This window comes from Oncorhynchus tshawytscha, linkage group LG14 (genome assembly GCF_018296145.1).
Source record: "Oncorhynchus tshawytscha isolate Ot180627B linkage group LG14, Otsh_v2.0, whole genome shotgun sequence".
Lineage (NCBI taxonomy): Eukaryota > Metazoa > Chordata > Actinopteri > Salmoniformes > Salmonidae > Oncorhynchus > Oncorhynchus tshawytscha.
Window position 1 is genome coordinate 42,157,951 of NC_056442.1, and position 16,772 is coordinate 42,174,722.

General features: G+C 43.4%; 2 protein-coding genes across 7 annotated transcripts in view; one reads left to right on the top strand and one right to left on the bottom strand.

The window, feature by feature from the left end:
- LOC112267446 (glycerophosphodiester phosphodiesterase domain-containing protein 5) overlaps window positions 1–6,060 on the top strand; it is a 104,516-nt gene extending 98,456 nt beyond the window's left edge. For 4 of the 6 annotated variants that reach the window (XM_042297546.1, XM_042297548.1, XM_042297549.1 and 1 more), the window contains 2 exons: window positions 3,699–3,811; window positions 4,680–6,060. In XM_042297546.1, coding sequence (XP_042153480.1) covers window positions 3,699–3,811; window positions 4,680–4,765 — 199 coding nt within the window. In that variant the 3' untranslated portion in view covers window positions 4,766–6,060. Of the gene's footprint in view, window positions 1–3,698; window positions 3,812–4,144; window positions 4,413–4,679 lie in introns of all 6 variants that reach the window. The other 2 variants (XR_006078848.1, XR_006078849.1) reach the window with 1 other exon arrangement.
- Window positions 6,061–10,468: 4,408 nt separating this feature from the next.
- hspa13 (heat shock protein 70 family, member 13) lies at window positions 10,469–16,732 on the bottom strand. Its single transcript, XM_024445452.2, has 5 exons — window positions 15,819–16,732; window positions 15,197–15,537; window positions 14,820–15,033; window positions 12,577–12,744; window positions 10,469–12,327 (listed from the first exon to the last, which is right to left on the bottom strand). Exons 1-5 carry the CDS (start codon window positions 15,841–15,843, stop codon window positions 11,738–11,740), a joined length of 1,338 nt encoding a protein of 445 aa, XP_024301220.1. The 5' UTR covers window positions 15,844–16,732; the 3' UTR covers window positions 10,469–11,737.
- Window positions 16,733–16,772: the final 40 nt, after the last annotated feature.

Here is a 16,772-nt window from a genome sequence, read left to right on the forward strand (position 1 = left end):
CATTACCATAACCAAATGGATTAGGGAAGTAAATCTTCTTGCCTCAAATGTTACTCCAGTTATGTTCAAAGCCAGTCACAACCAATGATGTACAGTGGGGAGGACAAGTATTTGATACTGTCGATTTTGCAGGTTTTCCTACTTACAAAGCATGTAGAGGTCTGTAATTTTTATCATAGGTACACTTCAACTGTGAGACGGAATCTAAAACAAAAATCCAGAAAATCACATTGTATGATTTTTAAGTAATTGATTTGCATTTTATTGCATGCCATAAGTATTTGATCACCTACCAACCAGTAAGAATTCCGGCTCTCACAGACCTATTAGTTTTTCTTTAAGAATCCCTCCTGTTCTCCACTCATTACCTGTATTAACTGCACCTGTTTGAATTTGTTACTTGGATAAAAGACACCTGTCCACACACTCAATCAAACAGACTCTAACCTCTCCACAATGGCCAAGACCAGAGAGCTGTGTAAGGACATCAGGGTTAAATTTTAGACCTGCACAAGGCTGGGATGGGCTACAGGACATTAGGCAAGCAGCTTGGTGAGAAGGCAACAACTGTTTGTGCAATTATTAGAAAATGGAAGAAGTTCAAGATGACGGTCAATCACCCTCGGTCTGGGGCTCCATGCAAGATCTCACCTCGTGGGGCATCAATGATCATGAGGAAGGTGAGGGATCAGCCCAGAACTACACGGCAGGACCTGGTCAATGACCTGAAGAGAGCTGGGACCACAGTCTCAAAGAAAACCATTAGTAACACACTACGCCGTCATGGATTAAAATCCTGCAGTGCAAGCAAGGTCCCCCTGCTCAAGCCAGTGCATGTCCAGGCCCATCTTAAGTTTGCCAATGACCATCTAGATGATCCAGAGGAGGAATGGGATAAGGTCATGTGGTCTGATGAGACAAAAATAGAGCTTTTGGTCTAAACTCCACTCGCTGTGTTTGGAGGAAGAAGGATGAGTACAACCACAAGAACACCATCCCAACCGTGAAGCATGGAGGTGGAAACATCGTTCTTTGGGGATGCTTTTCTGCAAAGGGGACAGGACGACTGCACCGTATTGAGGGGAGGATGGATGGGGCCATGTATCGCGAGATCTTGGTCAACAACCTCCTTCCCTCAGTAAGAGCATTGAAGATGAGTCGTGGCTGGGTCTTCCTGCATGACAACGACCCGAAACACACAGCCAGGGCAACTAAAGAGTGGCTCCGTAGGAAGCATCTCAAGGTCCTGGAGTGGCCTAGCCAGTCTCCAGACCTGAACCCAATATAAAATCTTTGGAGGGAGCTGGAAGTCCGTATTGCCCAGCGACAGCCCCGAAACCTGAAGGATCTGGAAAAGGTTTGTATGGGGGGAGTGGGCCAAAATCCCTGCTGCAGTGTGTGCAAACCTGGTCAAGAACTACAGGAAATGTATGATCTCTGTAATTGCAAACAAAGGTTTCTGTACCAAATATTAAGTTCTGCTTTTCTGATGTATCAAATACTGATGTCATGCAATAAAATGCAAATCAATTACTTAAAAACCATACAATGTGATTTTCTGGATTTTTGTTTTAGATTCCATTCCGTTTCTCACAGTTGAAGTGTACCTAAGATTTTTTTTAAAGTTACAGACCTCTACATGCTTTGTAAGTAGGAAAACCTGCAAAATCAGCAGTGTATCAAATACTTGTTCTCCCCACTGTATATAAACTCAGTGGTGTAAATTACTTGAGTAAAAATACTTTCAAGTACTACTTTTCTTAGGGATCTGTACTTCACTTTTTATATTTTTGACAACTTTTACTCCTACATTACTAAAGAAAATAATGTACTTTTTACTCCATACATTTTCCCTGACACCAAAAAGTACTTGTTACATTTTGAATGCTTAGCAGGAAATAAAACATACACGTGATAAGCAGATGTTATTGGGGATGTAGCAAAATGCTTGTCCTTCTAGCTCCGCCAGTGTAGTAATATCTAACAAATTACACAGCATATACCCAATACACACACATCTAAGTAGGAATGAATTAAAACTATATACATATGGACGAGCGATAGAGCGGAACGGACTAAGATACAGTAGAGTAGTATAGGAAACAGATGTCTTTCATAAGCACAACAGTTTTCAGCTGTGCTAACATAATTGTAAAAGGGTTTTCTAATGATTAATTAGACTTTTTAAATGATAAACTTGGATTAGCTAACACAACGTGCCATTGGAACCCAGGAGTGATGGTTGCTGATAATGGGCCTCTGTACGCCTATGTAGATATTCCATAAAAAATCCGCCTTTTCCAGCTACAATAGTCATTTACAACATTAACAATGTCTACACTGTATTTCTGATTTAATTGTGTATTTTAATGGACAAAAAATGTGCTTTTCTTTCAAAAACAAGGACATTTCTAAGTGACACCAAACTGTTGAACTGTAGTGTACATGTGAGATCAGTAATGCCAGATATGTAAACATTATTAAAGTGACTCGTGTTCCATTCCTTAAAGTGGCCAGTGTTTCCTAGTCTATGCCTATAGGCAGCAGCTTCTAATGTGTTAGTGATGGTTGTTTAACAGTCTGATGGACTTGAGATCGTTTGTAAATTGGTGTTGGTGTGCCCCTGCCTGGCTATCCACAAAATTGGTTTGCTTAGTATAAGGAATTTGAAATTATTTTTACTTTTGATACATAAGTATATTTTAGCAATGGCATTTGCTTTTGATACTTAAGTATTTGATACTACTCAAGTAGTATTTTACTGGGTGACTTTTACTTAAGTACATTTCTTTTAAATTAAAGTATCTTAACTTTTACTCAAGTATGACAATTGGGTACTTTTTCCACCACTGTATAAACCCTGGATTGCTGATGCTATGTATTGGCCATTGAGAGGCATTGAAGCCGGTCAGCCATATTCGCACTCCCTACTGTATTTCAATTAAATGTGATCATGGACAAAATGTCATGTATTTTGTTGTAGTGGGTACAATAACATTAATAGTTAAAACAAATTATACTTTAAGGAATGTTTTATTTGTATGTTTAGCTCACATAATATAATGTAACAGTATGCATTAAGGTTTCTGTAATAGAATAAATGGGGGGAAATGAATGTACATAACTAAAGGTATTTCTATAGCTTCCCCAACATTGTAGAAACTATTTTGGAAGTGCCAGGATGGAGGCACGGTGGCTTCAACACAGCGCCCCCTATCAGTCATCTAGTGTATATAAATATTTGTCACAGCTAGTCAGTAACTGATAAGTATGAGCTTTCAGAGAAGTGGGGATGTCTTTTGCTCAGACTCTATTTGTACGTGTCCTTGTAGATGCATGTGTGCATAAATCATTTGATTCATTCAGTACAGCACCCAACTTCAATATATGTCTGTTTGCTTGGTGTCATTTTGAGGTCAGCCAATTAGAGAGCAGAGACAGCAGTATTGTGGTATGACCAGAGGCTCTATATCAGGGTTCTCAAACCTGTTCTTGGAGAGCTACCCTCCTGTAGGTTTTCACTCCAACCCCAGTTGTAACTAACCTGATTCAGCTTATCAACCAGCTAATTATTAGAATCAGGTGCTCTACAATAGGGTTGAAGCGAATACCTACTGGATGGTAGCTCTCCAGGTGCAGGGTTTGGAGAGACCTGCTCTATATGATGCCCTGACCCCTGTGTGACCTTTCCTCACCAGATGGAGGTTGAGTGGCATGCACAGCTACAACCCTGAACAGATCATGCTGAGTGCCGCAGTCCGGAGGTCCAGCAGAGACGTCAACATTATGAAGGAGAAACTTATCTTCTCCGGTAAGGAAGGACCCCACAGAGAGGAGAACTGGAATTCCTGTGTCTACTGTATTGTGTGTTGGTGTTTGTTTCTCTGGCTGTATCCCAGTACTCTGAAATGTCTTCCACTCCTTTTCTCCTGTCCTTATTTATTTACCACTGATCTGATGACATTGGATAGATGAAGTGGATGCCTGGTTGTTTTGGCCAGTCATATTGCATTCTCCTATTAATCAGTGGACACAGAAAAGAAGACAAGGAAAGGCAGCCATTTTAGGAGTATCTGAGGATGCCAGTGTGACCGTATCCCAGCATGCATCTCTCTGAGTGTCTTATGTAATTGCCCTCCCCAAGGTCAACCGCAGTAGCAGTCTCATCCTTTGTGTGTGTGTGTGACCTGCACTCCTCTCCACCTCCACTCTTCATCCTGCCATCTGTCCATCCTCCGACTGCTGTGACCATTCTTCCGACCATTCCATCCATCCCTCCCTTCCCACCTCCCTCTGCCTGCCCCGCCCTTCCCCCCGCTCCTCCCCAATCGCCCACAGAGTCCTGCATCATGTATAAGGGCTCCTAGACAGCCCACTGTGACCCACCAGCCTCTCCTGGTGGGTGGTGAAAGGTAAGTCTAATGGGGATGCTGATGAGTCTTCAATGATCATCAGTCAGTCCAAACCACTCTAAAATCACACTAGTAGGTCTTAGAAGATACGTGGTGACATACAGAGCAAAGGAAGCTATGGGATTTCTCTGGTGTGGTTTGGATATGACGTTGCAGTGTTATTGTTTTTGATGTCCTGTGTATTCAATGTGCATTGACGTGGTCTGTGTTATCAGTGAAATACCCTGTGAACACCTACTGATGTCCCTTCACTCTTCTGCCTCCCAGAGGTGAGCAATGGTGTGGGCAGTGCTGAGGACCTGTACATGGAGAATGGCTTTGACTACTACAACAACGAAGGCATCTCCCATTGACTCTCACTCTCCTAATGTGAATCTACTGAAAGATACCTGACTCTACTAGCATGTGGAAACTGAGTAAATTAAGACTTCCAAGTGACTGTCTTGTCTGTCCTGATTACTCTTGTTTTACTCAGTGTATCCAGATAGTTATTGGTTTGTTCCTCCTACTTACTGACTGATTGATTGACAGGCTGCTGTATTGCTGAAGAATCGCAGGCAAGCACCACCCATTGCTTTGTACATTCTGTAAATAGGTTTGTTTTTGCTTGTTAAATACAAATGTGGGACTAAAATCACTTTTTATTGATGAACCAATTGATTTGTCAGATTTGTGGCCTCTTCTCACCTCTAGGTCCCTTTATTATTATTTTTTACAATTTGTTTGAAAATATATTGGCCCATTTTAAATATCATTTTTCACTCAAACCTCCTGTGCCCACCCCTGCTCTAGATGCTTTGGAGGCCCCCCCAGTTACCAATGCTTGTTTATTATTAATAACCTTTTTTTTTTTTACTGTTATTTACTTGCAGTCACTTTATAGCACAGCCAATTCTTAGTTATTTAGAGGATTTTACTACTTGTGCAGCATTGCTCCTATTTCTTGCCACGTTTGGGTGCTATTCTAATTTTTAGGAACAAAAACAACACGAACAAGCTGTTTAGAGGGTCCTGCCTTCTCCGACTAAGTGAAATATTTACATGATGTAAGATAATGATTTGAACAGCATTTCCTTCATCCATGCTTGTGACATACAATATCGAGTGACTTGTGGAGCTGTGCTGTCTCAGGCAGGGCTTGTGTTCAGGCAGAACTGCTGGGTATGTTTTCGGTTCATTGTGAATGTTTTGATTTTTAAAGGATGTGAACAGTGTATTATGGCAGTAGAGATTTCACCACCTACCCCAAGTATGCAGTTCTACATGGAGTGTGTACATGTTACAAAAGTTTTATATGCTATGGCTGTCTGAGGATTATATTGGAAAGGTGATGCATAATAATAGCAATAGTGTTGAGAAGTTTATGAAAGTCAAGTCATTTAAATATTTTGCAGACCAACTTCTCAATGGCATTTGAACAGCAAACTGCATCATATAGAGTGACATTAAAGGGTATCTTTTGTGTCGTGATGAAGTGGGGTGTGTTATATTAACTGTGAAAATAAAGCTCTAGGCTGTTGAAGGGACAACGCTGAGTATCAGAATAGTTCACACAGGGTCAAGGAATGGATTGACTTGTGTTCATTTACTCCTTTGGTATTTGTGTGCCTCAGAAGTCAACATTAAAATGCTTCTGATACCAAAGTGATATCCTTTTATTGTGATTTTTCTAGATGGAAGATAACACCATTTAGGTTGGTGTTACTGTTGACTGTGTAGATTTAGCTCATGTCAACCATATTCCTACTGTATGTGAACGCTTGATGTACAGTGCCTTCAAAGTATTCACACCCCTTGACTTTTTCCACATTTTGTGTTAGACTGAATTTAAAATGGATTCAATTGATTGGCCTACACATAATCAAATCAAATCAAATTTTATTTGTCACATACACATGGTTAGCAGATGTTAATGCGAGTGTAGCGAAATGCTTGTGCTTCTAGTTCCGACAATGCAGTAATAACGAGCAAGTAATCTAACTAACAATTCCAAAAAAAACTGTCATACACAGTGTAAGGGGATAAAGAATATGTACATAAGGATATATGAATGAGTGATGGTACAGAGCAGCATAGGCAAGATACAGTAGATGATATCGAGTACATACATATGAGATGAGTATGTAAACCAACTGGCATAGTTAAAGTGGCTAGTGATACATGTATTACATAAGGATGCAGTCGATGATATAGAGTACAGTATCAACGTATGCATATGAGATGAACAATGTAGGGTAAGTAACATTATATAAGGTAGCATTGTTTAAAGTGGCTAGTGATATATTTACATTTCCCATCAATTCCCATGATTAAAGTGGCTGGAGTAGAGTCAGTGTCATTGACAGTGTGTTGGCAGTAGCCACTCAATGTTAGTGGTGGCTGTTTAACAGTCTGATGGCCTTGAGATAGAAGCTGTTTTTCAGTCTCTCGGTCCCAGCTTTGATGCACCTGTACTGACCTCGCCTTCTGGATGGCAGCGGGGTGAACAGGCAGTGGCTCGGGTGGTTGATGTCCTTGATGATCTTTATGGCCTTCCTGTAGCATCGGGTGGTGTAGGTGTCCTGGAGGGCAGGTAGTTTGCCCCCGGTGATGCGTTGTGCAGACCTCACTACCCTCTGGAGAGCCTTACGGTTGAGGGCGGTGCAGTTGCCATACCAGGCGGTGATACAGCCCGCCAGGATGCTCTCGATTGTGCATCTGTAGAAGTTTGTGAGTGCTTTTGGTGACAAGCCGAATTTCTTCAGCCTCCTGAGGTTGAAGAGGCGCTGCTGCGCCTTCCTCACGATGCTGTCTGTGTGAGTGGACCAATTCAGTTTGTCTGTGATGTGTATGCCGAGGAACTTAAAACTTGCTACCCTCTCCACTACTGTTCCATCGATGTGGATGGGGGGTGTTCCCTCTGCTGTTTCCTGAAGTCCACAATCATCTCCTTAGTTTTGTTGACGTTGAGTGTGAGGTTATTTTCCTGACACCACACTCAGAGGGCCCTCACCTCCTCCCTGTAGGCCGTCTCGTCGTTGTTGGTAATCAAGCCTACCACTGTTGTGTCGTCCGCAAACTTGATGATTGAGTTGGAGGCGTGCATGGCCACGCAGTCGTGGGTGAACAGGGAGTACAGGAGAGGGCTCAGAACGCACCCTTGTGGGGCCCCAGTGTTGAGGATCAGCGGGGAGGAGATGTTGTTGCCTACCCTCACCACCTGGGGGCGGCCCGTCAGGAAGTCCAGTACCCAGTTGCACAGGGCGGGGTCGAGACCCAGGGTCTCGAGCTTGATGACTAGCTTGGAGGGTACTATGGTGTTGAATGCCGAGCTGTAGTCGATGAACAGCATTCTCACATAGGTATTCCTCTTGTCCAGATGGGTTAGGGCAGTGTGCAGTGTGGTTGAGATTGCATTGTCTGTGGACCTATTTGGGCGGTAAGCAAATTGGAGTGGGTCAAGGGTGTCAGGTAGGGTGGAGGTGATATGGTCCTTGACTAGTCTCTCAAAGCACTTCATGATGACGGATGTGAGTGCTACGGGGCGGTAGTCGTTTAGCTCAGTTACCTTAGCTTTCTTGGGAACAGGAACAATGGTGGCCCTCTTGAAGCATGTGGGAACAGCAGACTGGTATAGGGATTGATTGAATATGTCCGTAAACACACCGGCCAGCTGGTCTGCGCATGCTCTGAGGGCGCGGCTGGGGATGCCGTCTGGGCCTGCAGCCTTGCGAGGGTTAACACGTTTAAATGTCTTACTCACTTCGGCTGCAGTGAAGGAGAGACCGCATGTTTCCGTTGCAGGCCGTGTCAGTGGCACTGTATTGTCCTCAAAGCGGGCAAAAAAGTTATTTAGTCTGCCTGGGAGCAAGACATCCTGGTCCGTGACTGGGCTGGGTTTCTTCCTGTAGTCCGTGATTGACTGTAGACCCTGCCACATACCTCTTGTGTCTGAGCCGTTGAATTGAGATTCTACTTTGTCTCTGTACTGGCGCTTAGCTTGTTTGATAACCTTGCGGAGGGAATAGCTGCACTGTTTGTATTCAGTCATGTTACCAGACACCTTGCCCTGATTAAAAGCAGTGGTTCGTGCCTTCAGTTTCACACGAATGCTGCCATCAATCCACGGTTTCTGGTTAGGGAATGTTTTAATCGTTGCTATGGGAACGACATCTTCAACGCACGTTCTAATGAACTCGCACACCGTATCAGCGTATTCGTCAATGTTGTTGTCTGACGCAATACGAAACATCTCCCAGTCCACGTGATGGAAGCAGTCTTGGAGTGTGGAGTCAGCTTGGTCGGACCAGCGTTGGACAGACCTCAGCGTGGGAGCTTCTTGTTTTAGTTTCTGTCTGTAGGCAGGGATCAACAAAATGGAGTCGTGGTCAGCTTTTCCGAAAGGGGGCGGGGCAGGGCCTTATATGCGTTGCGGAAGTTAGAGTAACAATGATCCAGGGTCTTTCCACCCCTGGTTGCGCAATCGATATGCTGATAAAATTTAGGGAGTCTTGTTTTCAGATTAGCCTTGTTAAAATCCCCAGCTACAATGAATGCAGCCTCCGGATAAATCGTTTCCAGTTTGCAGAGAGTTAAATAAAGTTCGTTCAGAGCCATCGATGTGTCTGCTTGGGGGGATATATACGGCTGTGATTATAATCGAAGAGAATTCTCTTGGTAGATAATGCGGTCTACATTTGATTGTGAGGAATTCTAAATCAGGTGAACAGAAGGATTTGAGTTCCTGTATGTTTCTTTCATCACACCATGTCACGTTGGCCATAAGACATACGCCCCCGCCCCTCTTCTTACCAGAAAGATGTTTGTTTCTGTCGGCGCGATGCGTGGAGAAACCCGCTGGCTGCACCGCTTCGGATTGCGTCTCTCCAGTTAGCCATGTTTCCGTGAAGCAAAGAACGTTACAGTCTCTGATGTCCCTCTGGAATGCTACCCTTGCTCGGATTTCATCAACCTTGTTGTCAAGAGACTGGACATTGGCAAGAAGAATGCTAGGGAGTGGTGCACGATGTGCCCGTCTCCGGAGTCTGACCAGAAGACCGCTTCGTTTCCCTCTTTTTCTGAGTCGTTTTTTTTTTTTGGTCGCTGCATGTGATCCACTCGGTTACACTGGTTGTAAGGCAGAACACAGGATCCGCATCGCGAAAAACATATTCTTGGTCGTACTGATGGTGAGTTGACGCTGATCTTATATTCAGTAGTTCTTCTCGGCTGTATGTAAAGAAACCTAAGATGACCTGGGGTACTAGTGTAAGAAATAACACGTAAAAAAACAAAAAACTGCATAGTTTCCTAGGAACGCGAAGCGAGGCGGCCATCTCTGTCGGCGCCGGAAGTAGATGGAAGTAGCCGGAAGTACACATAATACCCCATGATGTGAGTGGAATTATGTTTGTATTAAAAATGAAAAGCTGGAATGTCTTGAGTCAATATGTATTTAACCCCTTTGATATGGCAAGCCTAAATAAGTTCAGGAGTAAAAAGTCGCATGTTGCATAGACTCAATCCAAGTTTGCAAAGCTCTTACACTTACCCAGAAAGACTCATCTTGCTACCAAAGGTGATTCTAACAAGGGGTGAATACTTAGGTATTTCTAAAAACGTTCACTTTGTCATGGGGTAGTGTGAAGAAACAAATCCATTTTGAATTCCGGCTGTTACACAAAATGTGGAATAAGTCGAGGGGTATGAATATTTTCTGAATGTACTATGCAGTAGCCCATGCCAGTAACTAAACATACTGATGTTTTTCCATCAATTGTACAGTTATGCGGCAAGATGTTACCACATTGCTGAAGAAGCTAGTGAGTGACAATGGTAAACGCAATTTTCACAATTTTCAGTTGATATGTGCTGGGAACATTATCACATGTGAATATTTTTATTTTTTTCTTCCACCTGTACTAGAACGTCAGTATCATGGAATGCAGACATCAAGATGCATCTGTATGTTATTTTCTCTTACAGCAATGGCAATCTCTGTTGGGTCCTGATCTGTGTTTGAATGTATATTAAAGCAGGCTTTAATTTTGTTCGCTGCTCTAGAAAATGAAATGGTATTTTGGGTAATTCAGGATTTATTTAAAGCAGCATGTAGTACAAGCAGATATCCAAGGGAGCCATTTGGAGGAGCAAAATTTGCAGTACAAAAATCTTCACCTACATACTCCGTTGAAATGGAATGGTCCAGATAAATTCCTATAACATATCGCTAGAGAACTGTTTTATTTTACCTTTATTTAACTAGGCAAGTCAGTTAAGAACAAATTCTTATTTTCAATGACGGCCTAGGAACAGTGGGTTAACTGCCTGTTCAGGGGCGGAATGACAGATTTGTACCTTGTCAGCTCGGGGGTTTGAACTTGCAACCTTCCGGTTACTAGTCCAACGCGCTAACCACACACAGTATTGCAGTATCTGAGGCACGTTCAACAAGATATGCATGCAAACTGTTTACCTTGAACAAACCTCAAAGGTATATTATTTGTGTTCACTGTATCATGGAATGTCAATTGTCAACAAACATGTTTGTCCTCTAATTCCAGGGGCTGTAACGCCTCAACCATTACTGTCCACCTGCAGTCTTGTGAGACACGGTAACACTTCAAACAGGCACCATAAGCCTAGTCCTGTGTTTTTATGGCACTTACTTACACATGTCAGCCAGTGATTCTTAATTCAATTGCACCAGAATGATGATGCTGGCTAATAAGTTAGTGGAATACTTACTGAGCATGTCCCTTATTTAGAAAATCTGTTAGCCTATGCTCAGCTTTGTATGGGTTATCGTTTGAATGTAAAGCTAGTAACAATGTGTGCAAAAATATTTGGTCCGAAACTAATAGCATTATGCCTTCGTCAATAGGACCCCCTAAAGGACTGGTGGTTCTTCATATCAGGTGACTTAAGCACAAAGCCTAATAGTGCAGCTCTCTGAAAAGTCACAAGCATGTTGTCGTCCACTGAAAAACAACACCTCATGTACACCCCCCCTCCTCCCACAGTACAAGCACTAGAAATAAATAAATAAATAGCTGAAGGTGTCTTGGCTGGTCACAGTTCTCTAGAAATAAAGGTTGTTCCCTGAGTTGAACACAATTTTCAATCTATGACAGTTGGTCTAATAAGTTGGGTTGACTGTAAATAAGTGATGGTGTAATTTGAGTTTCTCTGTGAGAACATATTACAGCTGAAGATCATATTTTAACCTCATAATACTATTGCACACCTTGTGAAGATGGAGAAGCACAATTAACAGTTAGAATGCAGACCATCCTTTAATATGGCAAGTATCTGTCTGGTGGCATCCTTGCTACCTCTAGACTAGATCAATTGAAGATGGTCTTGCGGAGGTGTCTGTTGGGGATCTCTATAGCGCTGACCTGTAGGGGCCAGGAGCCCCCCATGATGCCAGCCTGGATGGCCACCCCAGTCACCACTGCCAAGTCTGGGTCCACTGAGGTGTTGGGCTCCTTCCCAAAGTACTCACTGATCAGCTTCCTGATCCTAGGGATGCGGGTGGAGCCTCCCACCAGAACTATCTCATCCACCTCCTCCTTCCCCAGGTGGCCCTCGGCCAGCACTGTCTCTACAGGCGCCAGAATCTTCTGGAAGAGGTCGGCGTTCAACTCTTCAAACCGCTCACGGGTGATGACTGCTTGGAAGATGACTGGGATTGGGTCCTTGGTGGGCCCCTGTGGTGGTTGCTTGGCGTCTCCTTGGGTCTCCAGGTGCAGGGGTACCCTGAGGTCAGCGCTGGGCTGCAGGGTGAGGTTGAGCTTGGCTGCCTCCACAGCCTGGCGGAGGTGGTGGATGTCCTCTTTGAGGGTGGGGGGAACGCCGTACTGCTGGCGGACCCTCTCCATGGTGTACTGGAGCAGCCTCTGGCTGAAGTCCTGTCCCCCCAGCTTGTTGTTACCTAGGAAATGACAACAGCAAGGATCATTCTCTGAGCCCAAGAATACTATCGGAGTTGATTCCATTTCAGGTCATGTACTGTATGATTTGAATTAGTTGTGCTAATTGGAAATGGTCTTCTTTAACTACAATATGGCAAATGTTCCACTTGTACTGTATGCCCAATTTAAAAACAGAAGATAAATGAAAATGACCAACTAAACCATGCATATCTACAACATAAGGAGTTGAGAGTAAATTAGCTTCTTACCTGCCATGGCTCTGGTGAGGAACATGCCCCCCTGTTTGTTGAGCAGAGAGACATCCAGCGTTCCTCCTCCCAGGTCTACCACCAGCACGTTGAACACGTCCACCTTGTGTAACCCATACGCCATCGCTGCAGCTGTGGGCTCGTTGATCACACGCAGGATGTCCAGTCCTGAGTGGTATAAACAGAACAATCAGATGTTAGTTATAGTGGGTAGTGTAGATTTGGTCAAAGCCCTTAGGAATCTTAATGACTTTGTATTAGATGTCCAATATTCTACTCTGTATGTATCAGTGCATTCGTAAAGTATTCAGACCCCTTCACCTTTTCCACATTATTACTTTACAGCCTTATTCTAAAATTGATTAGATTGAGAGGGGAAAAAAACTATCTACACACAGACCATAAAGACAAAGCAAAAACAGGTTCAGAAATGCAAATGTATAAAAAATTAAATTGAAATATCACATTTACATAAGTATTCAGACCCTTTACTCAGTACTTTGTTGAAGCACCTTTTGGCAGCGATTACAACCTGGAGTCTTCTTGGGTATGACACTACAAGCTTGGCACACCTGTATTTGGGGAGTTTCTCCCATTCTTCTCTGCGTATCCTCTCAAGCTCTGTCGGGATGGATGGGGTGCGTCGCTGCAACGCTATTTTCAAGTCTCTCCAGAGATGTTAGATCGGGTTCAAATCCAGGCTCTGGCTGGGCCACTCAAGGACATCCAGAGACTTGTCCCGATGTTTGTTTAGGGTCGTTGTGCTGTTTTCCCCAGTCTGAGGTCCTGAGCAGGTTTTCATCAAGGATCTCTACTTTTCTCCATTAATATTTCGCTCGATTCTGACTACTCTCCCTTCTGCTGAAAAACATCCCCACAGCATGATGCTGCCACCACCATGCTTCACCGTAGGGATGGTACCAGGTTTCCTCCAGATATGACGCTTGGCATTCAGGCCAAATAGTTCAAGCTGGTTTCATCAGACAAGAGAATATTGTTCCTCATGGTCTGAGAGTCCTTCAGGTGCCTTTTGGCAAATTCCAAACGGGCTGTCATGTGTCTTTTACTGAGGATTAGCTTCCGTTTGGCCACTCGACCATAAAGGACTGATTGGTGGAGTGCTGCAGAGATGGTTTTCCTTCTGGAAGGTTCTCCCATCTCCACAGAGTAACTCTGTAGCTATGTCCAGAGTGACCATCAGTTTCTTGGTCACCTTCCTGACCAAGGCCCTTCTCCCTCAATTGCTCAGTTTGGCCGGGCAGCCAGCTCTAGGAAGAGTCTTGGTGGTTCCAAACTTCTTCCATTTAAGAATGATGAAGGCCACTGTGTTCTTGGACCTTCAATGCTGTAGAAATCTTTTGGTACCCTTCCCCAGATCTGTGCCTCAACACAATCCTGTCTCTGTGCTCTACGGGCATTTCCTTCAACCTCATGGCTTGGTTTTTGCTCTGACATGCACTGTCAACTGTGGGACCTTAGGTGTCCAATCAATTGAATTTACCACAGGTGGACTCCAATGAAGTTGTAGAAACATCAAGGATGATCAGTAGAAACAGGATGTACCTGAGCTCAATTTTCAGTCTCATAGTAAAGGGCCTGAATACTTATGTAAATACGTTTTTTTTTTTAAATTATACATTTGCTAGAAATGTCTATAAACCTGTTTTCGCTTTGTCATTATGGGGTAGTGTGTAGATTGATGAGGAAAATTTATATTTAATCAATTTTAGAATAAGCCTGTAACGTAACAAAATGTTGAAAAAGTCCAGGGGTCTGAATGCAGTGTATGTAAGTATTAAGTAACAGTTATTTTAGAACAAACACCTAATTATATCAGGGATTGACATTAAAGTCTAACGCAGTTGCACATCCGAAAATGTAAATTAGCTATTGACAAGCATTAGTGACATATTGCCTGCCTTTCACCTACCTATAGGAGAGGAATCCGAAAGATAAGTACTTTAATTATTTGTATTTTGTTTTATCACTAAAAAAATGTATCAGAGCAGGCTCAGCTCGCCATAAATGATGTCTTTCACTTACACAATGTGGATGAACCAGAGCAGGCTCAACTTGCGCTCGGTTTTACTTGCCCCGGGCAATAGGGCAACCCTTAATGTCAATCCCTGGATGATAGACTGTTTCTAAATGAGACTACACTAAACTGCTATACAGTGTAAGTCATTCCTGTAGCAGTGTTTACACATCAGATATTGATACAGTTTTGCCAGATAGAGACTGACCGGCCAGGTTGGCAGCCCTGATGGTGTAGTTCCTCTGTCTCTCATCAAACTCAGCAGGGACAGAGATAACAGCCCTCTGAATGGGGACACCCAGGTGACGCTCCGCCATCTTCCTCATCTTCAGCAGCAGCCGAGAACCAATGAATTCAGGAGTAACTGTGAACGTCTGGTTAGTGGTGACAAAGAACTCTGCACTGCCATTGTTATTTATCACCTGAAAGAAAGGTATTACAAATGAAAGTCAGCAGTCATTGATATAGCATATTTATACACCTGTAATCACACATAGCTTATGTAGCCAAATGCTGATGATGTATTAAGTCATTTTCACCGTGGTGTATTGACTGTCAAAGTAACTACAGGAATATGTACTGTACCTTGAATGGATAACGAGCACTTTCCTGCTCAAGGAGCTCTTGTTCGAATATCTTTCCAATAAACCGCTTGGCATCATAGATGGTGTTTTCAGGATTGCTGTCGGCCAGATTCTGACCCTCGTGACCGGCGAGGACTTCGGTAGACGTGAACGACACCGCACTCGGGATGCTCTTCCGCCCCTCCTCATCCCCTATCACCTCCACATCCCCGGTACCCGAGTGGAATACTCCTACGGAGCAGAAAGTGGTCCCCAGATCTAGGCCGATCACTTTGGGTTTCGGTGGAGGCAGATACTGCTGGCCCAGATAGCCAGCCAGAAATAAAGCCAGAATGACCGATCCTGCGACACGGAAGATAAAGAAATTACGTGGGTTTAGGGCTGGATGTTGACTACGTAGCGAACGAACAACTGGTACCGATAGCCTACTTATTTACATATTAATTCAGCGTTGACAGTTCTGACACTTCGTTTACCTTTCCAGCTAACTTGACTACAGTGAATTAGGTAGCAACTAGCCAGCTGTTACCACCGGTAATTTGTCAGCCCACTTACTATTAGCTAGCTAAACAGCTGGTTAGTTACACAACAACAAAAACACATTACAGTTAAATCTTACTTACCGATCATAGACATTTCCCCAGCCATTGTCAAGTATTGATCACCACCGAACTGAAACGTAGTAAAACAAAATCTAGGCTAATCGCCTCATCAGTTTCGGAATGGATGAATGTTGTCACTATTTACCACAGCCACTAAGTCATAAACCCCGCCTATATCTACAATGTATCTTCTTTAAAACTTTAAACTTAACCCTTAAATACACTGCTAACCTTATGACTAACCATATCCTTTTTACGATAGCCAATTGTGACTGTAGTAATTAATGAAACCCCTCTTGACCTGTTCTACGTTCAGAATCATGTGGATGATCCACAGAACTACACGTCACCATTATAGGGTGCGTTCGTAAATTTACTCTGGAGTGCCAGAGGACATGGCCGCTCTGAATTTACGTAAATTCAGAGTGTTTCGCTCTCGGAGGGCATACTGGACGCTATAGCCGAGGAGTAGGGTTGATATGAGCGTTCTGACCTCACAACGGCAGTGAAGCACCCAAGCTAACTGGCTAAAGTTAGCTAGCATGCTAGCTACTTCCTGGCATAAATGAGAGAACACCTCAATCTGACAATGTTTCTCGCCCTTTCTCGCGCTGGTTATGCTGTGTTCATGTTATTCAGAGCTTTGGTGACGCTGATAGCAACCATTTAATTACGCCTTTTTCCGAGGTTTACTGACACCGGCCATACTCAACGGGTGTTGAGCGTTCATAAATTAATCAGTTACTCTGAGCGAATTTACGAACTCACCCATAATGTGGTCTAAAGCTTCTGGGTAACGTAGTCCAATCCATGCGTTATCGCTTATATATACACAGGATGAGAAAGCAAAGAAACAACCTTTCCCATGAACACTAGTCGTATATAACGTTCAAATGAGTGTGTTCAGCGTCGTAACATTTTGAGGCATGCAACATGTAGCAATATTGTACAACTGCGACACCTTTTCTGTGCACA